Source organism: Pagrus pagrus (genome assembly GCF_965226575.1).
Source record: "Pagrus pagrus genome assembly, chromosome: 11".
NCBI lineage: Eukaryota > Metazoa > Chordata > Actinopteri > Spariformes > Sparidae > Pagrus > Pagrus pagrus.
The window spans coordinates 8,141,110-8,153,689 of record NC_140195.1 but is presented as its reverse complement, the minus strand read 5'-3'; the positions used below and the strand labels follow the sequence as shown (position 1 = coordinate 8,153,689).

The window sequence follows — 12,580 nt, the reverse complement described above, 5'->3', positions numbered from 1 at the left end:
CAGGTGACGAAACGAGCGCACCCCTCACATCCATGCTGTCATAACGTTTGTAAAGGACATGTAGAAGGTCCTCGAAACATCCTACTTCAACAACTTCCCCGGACACGACCTTTGTGTGTCTGTTCGCCGTGATGTTTCGTAGGAGTAAAAGCATCAGATATTTCCTCGACTTTGTCCCGGGTAAACGTCGTCTCGGGACATACAGGTTCCTTCCTATCTTCTTTTGCATCGGGGGCGTCATGGAGTGGATTATGATCAACGTGAGGATAGGAAGAGAGACGTTTTGTGAGTTTCAAATGACGAACTATCCTTTTTTTTATTTAATGGTAAAGCCGTAAACTATGTTGGTCGTCAGTTTACGTTAGCATGAAGGGGCCTAGCCCGTTAGCCATGTAGGCTAAGTTATCTGTTGAGTGTTTTGCTAACAGCAGTTAAAAACTTGCTGCTAGCAACAGCCCCAAACTTTCAAAGTAAAAGCAGACACTTCTCTGAGTTGCATAAAGTAAAAATCTGACTTGATTGGCAGTATGACGTATTTCCTGTCCGGCAAGCTGACTCATTTAATGTGGACATGATGTGCCTGTATACAGATTAGGGACACAGCACCCTCATTGACCTTTCAAGTATGTCCTCAAAGTTTCCTTCACTGCAGCCTCCTCTCCTCTGTCTGCTCCACTGCCATTAGGAAATATGGAAAAAGTGAAAGATGGAAGAACAGGCTTTTTTAAATGTGACCTCAGTACAGTTGGATGGGTCAGACTGCTGGAGTACAATATATCATAAATAAATGGCACAATATATTTTGACTGAAAATGAAAATTTCAGTCGTCATCTACTCATGCACATGCAGCTGGGAAGTCGGGTGAATTTTCGTAGTCCACAAAACATTTTTTGAGTTTCACAGCAAAAACACTGTTGCAGCATTCTGCTTAATAACCGAAGTAGATGGGGACTTGTTTTAAAAGGTTAAAAAAAAGATACAACATAAACCTAAAATGGCACCGTACAGCTCGTCAGGTGTAATCCAAGTCTTTGGAAGCCCCCAAGATCCCAAAATGATTCAAAAAGAGGTTATTTAAACCTGTTTTAAAGCTAAAATCTTAGCTCCATAGATGTTTTATGAACTATGAAACCTCACACTTCTTTACATTGTCATGAGGGTGAGATGATAAATACTGAATTCATTTGTGGGTGAACTTATCCTTTAAGTAATGATGCTTTTGGTGTCACCATCTGTGATTTCCATACTGCATAAATCAAATCAAATCAATTGTATTTATATAGCCCAAAATCCCAATCACATAGCCTCAGAGGGCTTTACAACAGTGCACAGTAAACGACATCCTCTGTCCTTAGACCCTCTATTCGAGTGAGGAAACACTTGCTATATTGAATAACAAAACAACCTTTTACTAAACTACGTACGGCAGGTGATATTGTCTCAAAACCAGCAAATCATTTGTGGGAGTTTTGCATCATATTTTATATGCTGATCAAATTCTGTGTATGTAAAATGTATGTATGCGTCTTCAAAGCAACTTGTATTTACAGCTGAGAAATAAATCTTAATCTAGATAAATATTTTATGCTTAAATGTAGTGTATCTGAAGCACTCAGTAGAACAAAGAGGAAAAAAACTCAAGTAAAGTATAAATGATCAAACTTAGTACTTATATTCACTGATATGTTTGTAGCTACACCTGTAGAGAGTAGGTATCACTTGATGATTCAAAAGATTTGTGAAGAAAAAACAACCCAAAAATGTTTCTACTCCCACTGAATCTACATCCCTTCATTCCAGATGTGCCCGAATGCACCATTTTAGGAGAACTAAAAGGATTAAACTGCCCTGCATATTTGATCCCGGAGTATTCTGAGGTCATGTAGGGCTAAAACTGTTCTCTCTCATCTCTAGTTTTATTCCTCAGCTTGTAAGTTGTTTCCTTGTTTTACATTTTTTGTAGTCACGAACACTATTTCCAAACTTGCCGAATGTCTGCAGGATAACCTAAACATCTTTTCACTGGAGAAAATTTGGTATTTTATTTATATTTCCAACACGGAGGCATGACCAAGAATCACACTGTCAAGTCGTGGGGCAGACAGTTTATTTCAGTGCGACTCCACAGACTCTGGATTTGATGTTGTCGTTGAAATGTGATTTGAATCACATTTCAAACTACCTCCAAAATGTGGTTTGGATCAGATTTGCAAAAATTGCATTTCGTGTGTTTTGTTGCTGTCCAGACTTCCTAAAATATATCTGGATACAATTTGGAGAAACCAAAAATTTTTTTGAAAAAGACTTGTGTTGGCAGTCCGAACACAGCCTGTGTGTCCCACTGAGCCAGTATCCTGGAACTGTCTCCACGAACTGGAATGCAGTCATCGTTAATATTATTGATTACACCTGTGCTTCTCCAGCAAAGACAGGCCAAGTTGTCTGCTGTGGAGAAAGAACTATTGTGCACGTTGGCTCACTTTCACACTGTTGTATTGAACAGAGCCGTCATTAATGTTATTGGTTACACCTGTCCTTTTTGTTCCATGGTTAATAAGACGTGGGTGGCATGCATCAGCCATTCACAATGCAGTCTTGTCTACTAATTTTGTTTTTGTCCTTCCAGATGACGTCTACCGGAGAAAACAATCAGAACGGGAGTACCAGCAGAAGATAACAGAGGGTCTGATAGCTCATAACGAGCCTGCAGCCAAGTGAACGACAGGCTGATATAATGTGGACTTCACAAGTGTCGTCCAAGGACACATTCTTGGACTCATTCTTGTTTGGAATGGACTTCATAGCATGTTATTTGGTTACAACAACCATATTACATTTATAAATGTTATTAAGGAGTCAAGAGTGAAGAGCTGATGGAGAAATCGCTTCCAACATGCAGCTTTTATTGTTAATATGATCTTCAGTTGAACAAGCATTAGCAGTAATAATATCACTGTGAACAATGAAATAATCTCAACAACAGTCTGATATTGATTAAACAAAGAGTCTGAGTTGGTGTGTTATGTTACACCAAGACAAAACAATCTCAGCAATATTGTAAAAAAATGGAAAAAAATACCAAGCGTCTTTTTATTTACAGATTTCATGGATGATTTTGCACAGATGCGTTAATATTGGCAGAAAGCATTTGATAAGAAACAAGAAATGTAATTATGTATTATCTGTAAAGAGGTGTTGAACTGTAGGTAGATGTGAGAAGATAAAATCTAACTTAAGAACTGTATTTTGCAAATGTTATTTGTTTTTCTATCAGTTTTCAAAATAACTTCTGCTCCAAGGTTTACCTCTGACAAAGGCATGCTTTGGTTACTTCAGTTGTACCATCCGATAGGCAGAGTCTCCAGACAGATGAAGCCGTTAGGGTACTTCGAAAGCTTGATGGGATTCCCGTCCAGCCTCACCTGGTACAAGTTGGTCCGGATGTAGTAACTGGTGTTACCTTTGCAGAATGTCTCGTCTGTTATAGTTGCGATCTTGTTGTTCTGCAAAAACAGACAAAGGAGATCAAATCCAAGGACACCAAATTGGCCTGTCATGCAGATACTGCTGGCTAAGCAGACAGAATTTTAATTGCTCCTGCAGAGCTTCGCTGACTAATTGTTGTGATCGCAGTAAATTGCAGATGAACTTACATGCAGGTGCACAACGTGAAGAGACTCTGGAAGTTGGGGCACTGCTGTGAGTTCATTGTTTCCGAGGTAAAGGTATCCCAGTCTCGTAAGTTTCTGCAACACCAAAAGACCGCTATTTTTGGCATGCAAAGTACATAATGTCTGCAACATTTTAAGTCGAGGTTGATGGGCGCGCCTGCTGACTTACCTTAAAAGCAGTTGCCTTTACACCCTGGGTTTTTAGCTTGTTGAAATTAGCATTAAATGACACTAGTTTGGTGGGCAGTATGGGAAGTCTAGCCAGTTTGTTTTCTGCAAGAATGAGCTCCTCGAGTTCAGGAAGTTTTGAAAAAGCTCCATCTTCTATCTCAGAGATGAGATTCCCACTGAGGTCAATTCTTCTTAATGGGGCTAGGTATAAAAACAAAACAAAAGAGATAGAGAGGGATTAAAAGATGACATTCAGTGAAGAGGAGGATAAGTTGACGGTTACAATGGATTTTATGTACCCATGTCCGCAAAGTCGCTGTTGCGTATTCTCGTGATTTTGTTGAAACGTGCGTAGAGGTATGCTGTCTCCTTTGGCAGCGCTGGGACAGCTGACATTTCAGGGGACACCTCCTCACAGTAGACGGATCCACTCAGGCAGACACACAGCAGACATGTCGGCAGCTCTGAAAAAAATCACAATGTTTCATTAAACTTGACTTTGAAGAAAAACTTTTTTCTTCTTATTTGTCTTTAAGTTACATCGACTAATTGGTCTCAACGGTGTGGCTCTGCCACATGAAATACACTACACACAGTCAAGATGAGGACACTTGATCAGCCCCATTATTACATAATATGGGCTTTAGCTACATTCAGAAAAATGTGGAAGAATGCCTCAGCAAGTGTTGCATAATCAGCTTTGAAACAGTTGTTGAAAACTATTTATCTGTTAAAACAAACCTTACCGTCAGCTTTTGGATCTCTCGCTGCGTCCGTGGCTGGTTCTTCAAAGTCTGGAAGGTTTACAACGCCTGGCTGTTTAAAAAAAAATAGAAATCTTCATTAAAGCTATACTTTTCCTCCCAGCTAAAGACTACTATAAACTTCCTCCACCCGCTCATTTATACAGTGTACAAATCCCAAAGGATATTTTTACCTTAGGTTTTCTCACTTCCATGTATTCATCTTTTGCTGCAGAACACAGGATCCAAGGGAGCATAACATATGTGAAAATTAGAGTCCTCAGTTGCATCATTGTGTCTTGGTTGCTGGTGAGAGAGGAGAGTACCGTCTGCTAGGTTGGGATCTGAGCTACATGTGAGCAGGAAAATTTTCCATCCACTTTTTATTAAGCTGCCAGAATACTTCTGAGTGAGAAAAGGAAACAAATTTTAACTCAATACGTGCTGTGTTTATGTGGCTCTCAGTGATTATAAAGATAATAATCAGCATTTTTGGGGGGAAAAGTGTCCGTTGATGATGAGCAGATCATATTGAGCACAAAGAAATGCATCAGAAAATAAATAAGTTAATGTAAGCATGCTGTTTTTAAATGTTGCTGTCTGTGACAAAAGAATGTTGTTATTGGAAAAACAGAGTGGTCTGGATTCCAGTAATTCATGGGGAAACATTGAGTGATTTATGAAATAAATTGCCAAAGCAAGCACTGAACTGGACAGAGAAAAACATTTTGAGAAAAGTCCCCCTTTCAACACTTCAGTTCAAATGCCGCCTTAATAACAGCATTTTAATGCAGTCTGTGTATTCAGGAGGGGGGTGTGCATCGATCAGAGGTGACTATTGTGCAAATTTTCTTGTGTAAAGTGTAAATCCAGAAAACTCTGAACTCGAAAATTTCCAATTTCTTTCCAGTCAACGTACAACTAAATGCTACTGACAGTCAGAATTCCTACTTGTAATCTCGGGGCACGCTCGTCTACCCCGACTTCACGAGGGAGCGGTTGTCTGATGTCACACAACAGTGGCAGCACCCATGGGAAGGTGGTATGGTGTGTTTGTAGATTACAGTATTTGAATAAAGCTGGCGAATGAAATGTTTGGGTAGGTCTCCAAGTATAAAATACAGAATGGTGTCCGTTACCTTGTGTTGTTTGTGCCTCCTTTGTTTTGGTCAGTCAAGTTTTTTTGTTCACTTTCGACGGAACGCTTTGAGTCCTCTGTCGTTGGACCGCAGCCGAAGAGGCGGGCCAACAAGTGTGATTTGTGACATCACAAACAGTTTGGATGTGGATGTAACGTATGTTTAACCTTGAGGCCTCCAGTGAACATACACTGAGAACGGACCTACGAGTGACGTAGATGACATCTTGTGACCAGCAGTTAGACTTGTAAAAAATTTTAAATTGGGTATTTTTAATGAAGGGAGAGGGAATAGGTGCCATTTTATTGTCTTGAATACATGTGTGGTGAGGATCTTTAATCAGTTTGTCAGTTTTGCCTCTTTAACAGACATGGACAAACAACATCGTATGTTCTGTGTCTTAACGTTGCACCTGGAAAATAAACTATTCCTGAAACAAAAAAAAAGGTTGCAAAGAAGACTGAGGTACAAAAACCTGCCAAACCCAAAAGATATTGTGTAAATGTGGGCCAGAGGCTCTCTCCACCAACCAAGTGCTAATTACCTCAATTATCTCCCATTTTACATGATTACACATCTTCACTGCACATTCTTACATTAACATATATAACTCATCACAGGATGTACCACTTCCCAGGAAAATACTTTGAATAAACCCACACCATTTTAATGATAAAGTCACATAACCTCTGACCTAGTGAAACTTGGTGTCTTCCACAATCAGCACACCTGAGCACGATCTCTTGAGCAGCTACATATGACAGCACCGAGTGTCAGTTCTGATCCAGACCCCGAGGCTGTGGATGACACTTTGGAAAGACACTTCCTTGGAAGATGAGTATGAATAAACTAATCTGAATGAACCAAACAGTGAAGTAGTGTCTTTTTTTGGTGACTGTGGGTTTATAGTGAATTACTGTGGCGCGTGCACTCACCACAGTGAAAGATGGGAACAGCGTGTGTGAGGACAACCAGCGATGATGTTTTGGTCGCACTTCCTCTCCGCAATGAGAAAATACAACTATGGCCGTTCAGATAACAATTTTGACTTAACAGTTCATGTTTTCAATGTCAAAAAATGTCTGTTTCCAGCCTCTCAAATGTGAGTAGGCGCTGTTTTGAGTATCTTTCAGTTTTGGACAAAAGTTTTACTTGACTATTTCTGTTGCATGTGCCGCAGTCATATCTAATGATTACAGAAACCCCTCATCAGCTGGTGTATCAGGCCCTGAGCCACTGCACTGACATGCTCATCCAACCCTTGACCTTTGACCTTGCTGTGACAGATTGAAAGTGAGAGCAGCTTTCTTGCACAAACAAGTGCCACACTTCCTGCTGAGATGAATTCATACAAAGATGACCACTAAGTGTTTGGTTTCCTGGCCACACTTGTTCATATAGTTACGTAATGTGTTTTTAAATGGTGCAGGCAGCTCTAATGCAGCAGAAATGTACAGGATTGTCCAGTTTTGGTTAAAAAAACAACCAAAAAAACGTCTGGATAATGCTGTTTTTTTTTCTGAATTAATTAAACGGGAAGTCGGAGCCAACAATAATCAGCAGCTACGTCAATATGCATAAAAAAACTGGATTTAAAGCCCTCATGTGACGCTTACCTTCTCAATCTGAATTAAAGAGGGCTGCTGTGAAAGTGGTGGTATGGCCCTTTAGAAAGCCGTTAGATTATGACAGTGTGAGGTAAACACACATACTAGCCTTGTTTTTGAAAAGCCTAATTTCAAGTGTCGCTATAACATTTATCTTATTGAGCATATGAGCAGTGCTCGCATTACGTAAGGCAGATGTGTGGCGAAAAAAAAAAAAAGAGGAAACACAAGTGCCAGTGTAGCGGAAGTGGTACTGCCCTGAACGCTGAGCGAGACGGAGGACGGAGGCTGAATCGTCCAGAGAGAAAAAAAAAGCAGGATTAAAAGTCGCCAATATTGTAAGTGTAACGATATCACGTTAACGTGTAGCGCATTATAGTGGTAGATGTTCATTCGTTCCTCAATGTTAGAATGGCTGTTTCATCGTGTCCGGTTGAATCCTGTTGAGAAGCCATCAAGCTAACGTAGCAGGCTAGCTGGATTTGTGAAAGGCTAGGCGTTTAGCTTGCTGGCTAGCAACTAATGCTAGATAACGGTACAGCTAACGGTGCAGCTAATGCTAGCAAACGAGCTAACCGACGGTCGGATTCCATGACACTTTGTTCTGACAGGCTCGTCAGCCTGGGCGGGCCGTGGTACAGCTGTTGAAAATGAATAAAACACGCACTTAATACCCTACAATAAAAGATATCCCCTTTTGTCGATTATAAAAATTGCAGATGTTGATTGCCAACACCCTAACGGTGGTTTATACACGAAAGCCAGTCGTTGCTTTTGCTGGCCTAGCTAACGAATGTACCGTTAGATAGCGGTAACGGTACATTACACGACGGTAGCTAGCTAACAGTTAGCCACTCCACCTGCTTTGCGATATCATAAATACCACAGATTAGCAGCAGTGCCGTTATCTAATCGAGTTAGTCCGTCCACGTAAATAAAAGCAAAACAAACCATGAAACAGATTGGTCGTATTTCACCAGCTAGCTTTGATATCCCTTAGCGAAATGTATCATCGCGCTAGCGCTGCTCGCAACATTACGGGAGGAGGGCATTAAAACCTGACCCGGGAACGCTTTGGGAGGTGCAGCAAATGTCGGTTGAAACATTAAACGAGCCAGTGAAACATATCTGCTTATTACATATTGCAGTGTGGCGGCTGTTACGACTGTTCACGAACTGGATTCAGTCCTGTTCAGTCAAAAACAGGTTAAGAATGATAAGGACGAGACAGGGTTGGAGAACGCTATCAACGAGCTAACGTTAGCCGCTAAACTTAGCCAGTGATGTGTATGGTTGACCCACTTGCCAAAGGGCCCAGTTCGCAATGCTTATTTCTCATTGAATCCAGTGGTTTCCTGGCCTCGGAGACCTTGTCTGTCAAAGTGAAACAAAGTTCAAAGTGCACAGTTGTGTATAATGAATGAACAATGGCATGAATATTGTGAAACATTCTTGTTTTTTTCAATGAACTACACATACTAACTTATTAATGTTGTATTTTCTTTTCGTCAGTCTAGAAAATGGATAAGAACGACCTGGTACAGAAGGCCAAGCTTGCTGAGCAGGCTGAGCGCTATGATGACATGGCTGCAGCCATGAAGTCGGTGACGGAGCAAGGTGCAGAGCTGTCAAATGAGGAGCGCAACCTTCTCTCTGTTGCCTACAAGAATGTGGTAGGAGCACGCCGCTCATCCTGGCGTGTCATCTCCAGCATCGAGCAGAAGACTGAGGGCAATGACAAAAAACAGCAGATGGCACGTGAATACCGGGAGAAGATTGAACGTGAGCTGGAAGACATCTGCCATGATGTGCTGGTAAGAGTTTCTACTTCCTTTCTGGAGTATAAACACTTTTATCATTCATACACTTGTGAAGACGTTGCTTTTTGTGTCATTTTTTCCTGATTATAACTCAACTATTGTTTTCAGGGGCTACTGGATAACTTTCTCATTACCAATGCAACTGCTGCTGAAAGCAAGGTGTTCTATCTGAAAATGAAAGGCGACTATTATAGATACCTGTCTGAGGTTGCATCTGGGGATGCTAAGAAGGGTAAGTGTGGACACTATGTACATTGTAGTTTTGAGCTTCAACATAACGTGCTCAAAACTGCATTAACAAACTAACACTGGGTCAAATAACTGAATAACTGTATTGTGAAAGGGAGTCGCTTAAGGTGACAAGCCCACAGAGCATCTCTGCGGTTCCCCTCAGCTCTGTGAAGCGTCTTTCAGATCATTTTTAGGTTTGATGGCCCAAAATGGAATTATTTTGGTTCACACTCACCACTCTCGTCACTGTTGTTGCCATCACCAGTAGGCAGCTTTTTTATAGTAACATTTTTTTAAAAAAAGCAACCCCCTCTGATATACAGGTGGCAGGTCAGCGGCTCTCTACCAAACGGCAGACAAACAAAGTTGGCTCCTAGCAAGTGAACACAGGGGAGCGTTTAGCTGTTAAAGAGCAATATATTTCTCTCAGGGACATACTGAAGCTAGAAGGAGAATTAATATTGCCAGGTGGATAGATGTATAACTCTGAATTGATTCTAGTGATGCTCCATGTCTGCTTAATACATGATAGGCAACTGTTTGACAATGCATATGCCATTTTAAGTGTAAGGACACAATGCAGTATGTCATTGATGTTTGCTTGTTCTGCTGCCCCCAAGTGGCCAAAAAATCAATTAACACTGCTTTAAAATGTATTCTAAATAGTGACTAATTTATTTTTGTTGATCTGCTTCTGCCTACAGATACAGTGGACAACTCCCAGCAGGCTTACCAGCAAGCTTTTGACATTAGCAAGGGGGAGATGCAGCCAACACACCCTATCCGGCTTGGCCTGGCCCTCAACTTCTCAGTCTTCTACTATGAAATCCTCAACAACCCGGACAAGGCCTGCAGCCTGGCTAAGACGGTATGACCCGAAGTCTAAAGACATAGTTTTCAAATCTTTGTAAAGGTTAACTCATTGGTACATTGAAGTATTTGTGTACATTGTAAGAACATTTTAAGGATTTATTTTAAAGGGCTGACTAGTTAAAAGAAACGTTGGTCTTGTTTAGGCAAGACTGCTGTTTCTTTCTCTTTACCAAACAGTATTTAGAGGATGCTGCCAGATGATTCAAGTTAAAATACATGTTTAATCTTTTGTATTTCAGGCATTTGATGAAGCCATCGCTGAACTTGACACTTTGAACGAGGATTCTTACAAAGACAGCACCCTGATCATGCAACTACTAAGGGACAACCTGACTGTGAGTTTAAAGCCCCATGCTGTTTTTGCCTTTGATTGATCCTGAAGTCGTATTTCCAGCGATTCATAATACATTGTTTTCCTCTCTTTTCCCAGCTGTGGACATCAGAAAACCAGGCAGATGAGGGAGAGACCGGAGACGGGGAAAACTAATGGAATTGCACTGTTAATCCACCTACACTCTTATCTTAAACACAGACAGCTTATATACATCCCCCTCCACTCCATCAGCTCCTCCCACTTCTGTATGACAAGCAGCCTGAATTGCTCCTGACCAACTAGTTCACCCCTCTCAGTTCACTGTGAGGTGACAGGGTAATTTTCAGTTAGCAGATTCAGTCACTTTGTGGAAACATGTTGTATTGATTAGTGAGTCCATGTTGCTGTTGTTTTTTTGTCGGCTTTGTGTGTATGTCTGTGTGTAGCGAGTGAGCAAAGTGTGAAAGGAAGTGAAAGGTTTGTGTGTATGGTCTGGGGGGGAGGGGGGTGTTGTGAATTCTAATCGTCCTTCCAAATCCCTTTGTCCCAGCTAGTTTGTTGTGCATTTTTCATCCCTTTTTTTTTTTTTTTTTTTGTTTTGTTACTTTCTTATTTGTGATTCCTCATGATATTTACAGGCTATATTGTATGGTAATTAAACTGGCAGTTGATTTCCACCAAACACTGTGATGGTAGGCGTTCCATTTGCTTCACAAAACCCCAAAACAGTTTTTTGTGTTTGAATTTCCAGACACACGTACAATCCTGTATTCAACTAACTGCAATTCTGCTGTGGGCTCATACAGAAAAGGAGGCAGGCTGTATTGTGACACTGACATCTTGGTGTAATGCTCCTTGATCATGTTCACAAATTCACAGTTTCAAAGTTTTAAGGGACCCCTTAAATTGTCATGTTAGATTTGTTCAGACATTCCACATCATTAGGCTTTTTAAAAAGCAGTGCTCCTTTTATTTTTATTTTTTTAACTAAGTATGGATTGTCATTGTAGTTTTACTCACTGTTCAGGTGCTGCTTATCAGTACAATGGAAATTGTATGTGCGTAAATGTGGTTCCATGTATTTTGCAAGATTGACTATCATCTGTATGTAAAACCTAAAGTAACCTTTTATTGATGTTAATTGAAAATGTCTTACCACACTGTATCAACCCTGCTTGCAAAATATTTCCTCTTAAAGCGGTTGTTTTCTCCCTCCAAAAAAAAAAAATCTGTGCCTGGCTTTCTCTTGCAGCCTCTGCTTTCATTAAGGTGGCAGCATCTGCTTGTTGTTAGATATTTCAGAGAAAAACGAGTTAGCCCAGACAAACTTTTAAATCTCGATGCAAGTTTTTAACCCCAGGTGCATCTCTCTGCTGTTTTTAAAGATGGCTGGTGTGAATGATCGCCTCAAAAAACAAACAAAACAAAAAAAAAGTCAGGTCTACTTTGAAGGTGCAATTTGGAGAAGGCCATTCCACCACTTTGGAAAGAAGCTCAGTGTCACAATACCATGTTATCACCACTACATTCCACATATTGTAGTTGAAGACACCATTCCACATTATAGCTGACAGTCTGTTTATTCTGACAGTGCTCCAATGAATTGAAATAATCTTATGTTGAAAAAAAAATGTCAGTTTATTATTATGCTTGATGAAAATGCAGTTAGTGAATGTGGAACGAAGCCTGTCTGTATATCAGGTATCTACTTGCTTTGTTTTTACTGACAAGTCTTATGGCTAAAATTTGCTTCTGTAACAGTCTATTACCCAGTGCACACACGTGGTTGTGAAAATTTAGAATAGCTCTAAAAAGCAATGAAGAAATGGAGATAAACAATGGTTGGTGTAATTCTAGCTTTGTGTTTATGTATCTTAAAACCATTCTAGTTTCACTATACATGTAAGAAATAGGAAAGTGTCAAAGACCATTCAGTGAAATAAAGTTTCGTTTAAGATAACAGGCACATTACGTCTTCATTTTGTGTTCAACAAGTGATGTTTCAGTATGA

At 40.4% G+C, this 12,580-nt stretch overlaps 3 protein-coding genes across 9 annotated transcripts; 2 read left to right on the top strand and 1 right to left on the bottom strand.

The window, feature by feature from the left end:
* The first annotated feature begins 9 nt into the window (after positions 1-9).
* On the top strand, positions 10-3,245 carry uqcc5 (ubiquinol-cytochrome c reductase complex assembly factor 5). Its single transcript, XM_084366559.1, has 2 exons — positions 10-285; positions 2,628-3,245. Exons 1-2 carry the CDS (start codon positions 132-134, stop codon positions 2,717-2,719), a joined length of 246 nt encoding a protein of 81 aa, XP_084222685.1. The 5' UTR covers positions 10-131; the 3' UTR covers positions 2,720-3,245.
* ognb (osteoglycin, paralog b) lies at positions 2,884-8,812 on the bottom strand. Of its 6 annotated transcripts, XM_084366554.1 has the most exons (8): positions 7,342-7,431; positions 6,661-6,746; positions 4,781-4,892; positions 4,590-4,659; positions 4,143-4,307; positions 3,842-4,044; positions 3,655-3,747; positions 2,884-3,504 (listed from the first exon to the last, which is right to left on the bottom strand). In XM_084366554.1, the coding sequence occupies exons 3-8, from the start codon at positions 4,877-4,879 to the stop codon at positions 3,334-3,336; spliced, it is 801 nt and encodes a 266-aa protein (XP_084222680.1). In that variant the 5' UTR covers positions 4,880-4,892; positions 6,661-6,746; positions 7,342-7,431; the 3' UTR covers positions 2,884-3,333. The 6 variants fall into 6 exon arrangements, with proteins under 6 accessions (XP_084222680.1, XP_084222681.1, XP_084222679.1 ...); XM_084366555.1 differs by lacking the exons at positions 6,661-6,746; positions 7,342-7,431 and adding an exon at positions 8,635-8,812; XM_084366553.1 differs by lacking the exon at positions 6,661-6,746.
* Positions 7,575-12,529, top strand: LOC311265173 (14-3-3 protein beta/alpha-1-like). 2 transcript variants are annotated; one of them, XM_084366558.1, is made up of 6 exons: positions 7,575-7,670; positions 8,850-9,146; positions 9,261-9,384; positions 10,088-10,251; positions 10,496-10,591; positions 10,687-12,529. In XM_084366558.1, the coding sequence occupies exons 2-6, from the start codon at positions 8,853-8,855 to the stop codon at positions 10,741-10,743; spliced, it is 735 nt and encodes a 244-aa protein (XP_084222684.1). In that variant the 5' UTR covers positions 7,575-7,670; positions 8,850-8,852; the 3' UTR covers positions 10,744-12,529. The 2 variants fall into 2 exon arrangements, with proteins under 2 accessions (XP_084222684.1, XP_084222683.1); XM_084366557.1 differs by having other exon boundaries at positions 7,576-7,670; positions 8,845-9,146.
* The last annotated feature ends 51 nt before the right edge of the window (positions 12,530-12,580 follow it).

What these genes read in the sequence shown, in the direction of transcription:
- uqcc5 (XM_084366559.1), top strand. Translation starts at nt 132, where the DNA reads ATGTTTCGTAGGAGTAAAAGCATCAGATATTTCCTCGACTTTGTCCCG. An exon ending in GATAGGAAGAGAGACGTTTT is followed by an intron (nt 286 to 2,627) that starts GTGAGTTTCAAA and finishes TTGTCCTTCCAG; the next exon opens with ATGACGTCTACCGGAGAAAA.
- ognb (XM_084366555.1), bottom strand. Translation starts at nt 4,879, where the DNA reads ATGATGCAACTGAGGACTCTAATTTTCACATATGTTATGCTCCCTTGG. An exon ending in CAGCGACTTTGCGGACATGG is followed by an intron (nt 4,045 to 4,142) that starts GTACATAAAATC and finishes TTTTATACCTAG; the next exon opens with CCCCATTAAGAAGAATTGAC. An exon ending in TAAAGGCAACTGCTTTTAAG is followed by an intron (nt 3,748 to 3,841) that starts GTAAGTCAGCAG and finishes TTGGTGTTGCAG; the next exon opens with AAACTTACGAGACTGGGATA.
- LOC311265173 (XM_084366558.1), top strand. Translation starts at nt 8,853, where the DNA reads ATGGATAAGAACGACCTGGTACAGAAGGCCAAGCTTGCTGAGCAGGCT. An exon ending in ATCTGGGGATGCTAAGAAGG is followed by an intron (nt 9,385 to 10,087) that starts GTAAGTGTGGAC and finishes TTCTGCCTACAG; the next exon opens with ATACAGTGGACAACTCCCAG. An exon ending in CCTGCAGCCTGGCTAAGACG is followed by an intron (nt 10,252 to 10,495) that starts GTATGACCCGAA and finishes TTTGTATTTCAG; the next exon opens with GCATTTGATGAAGCCATCGC.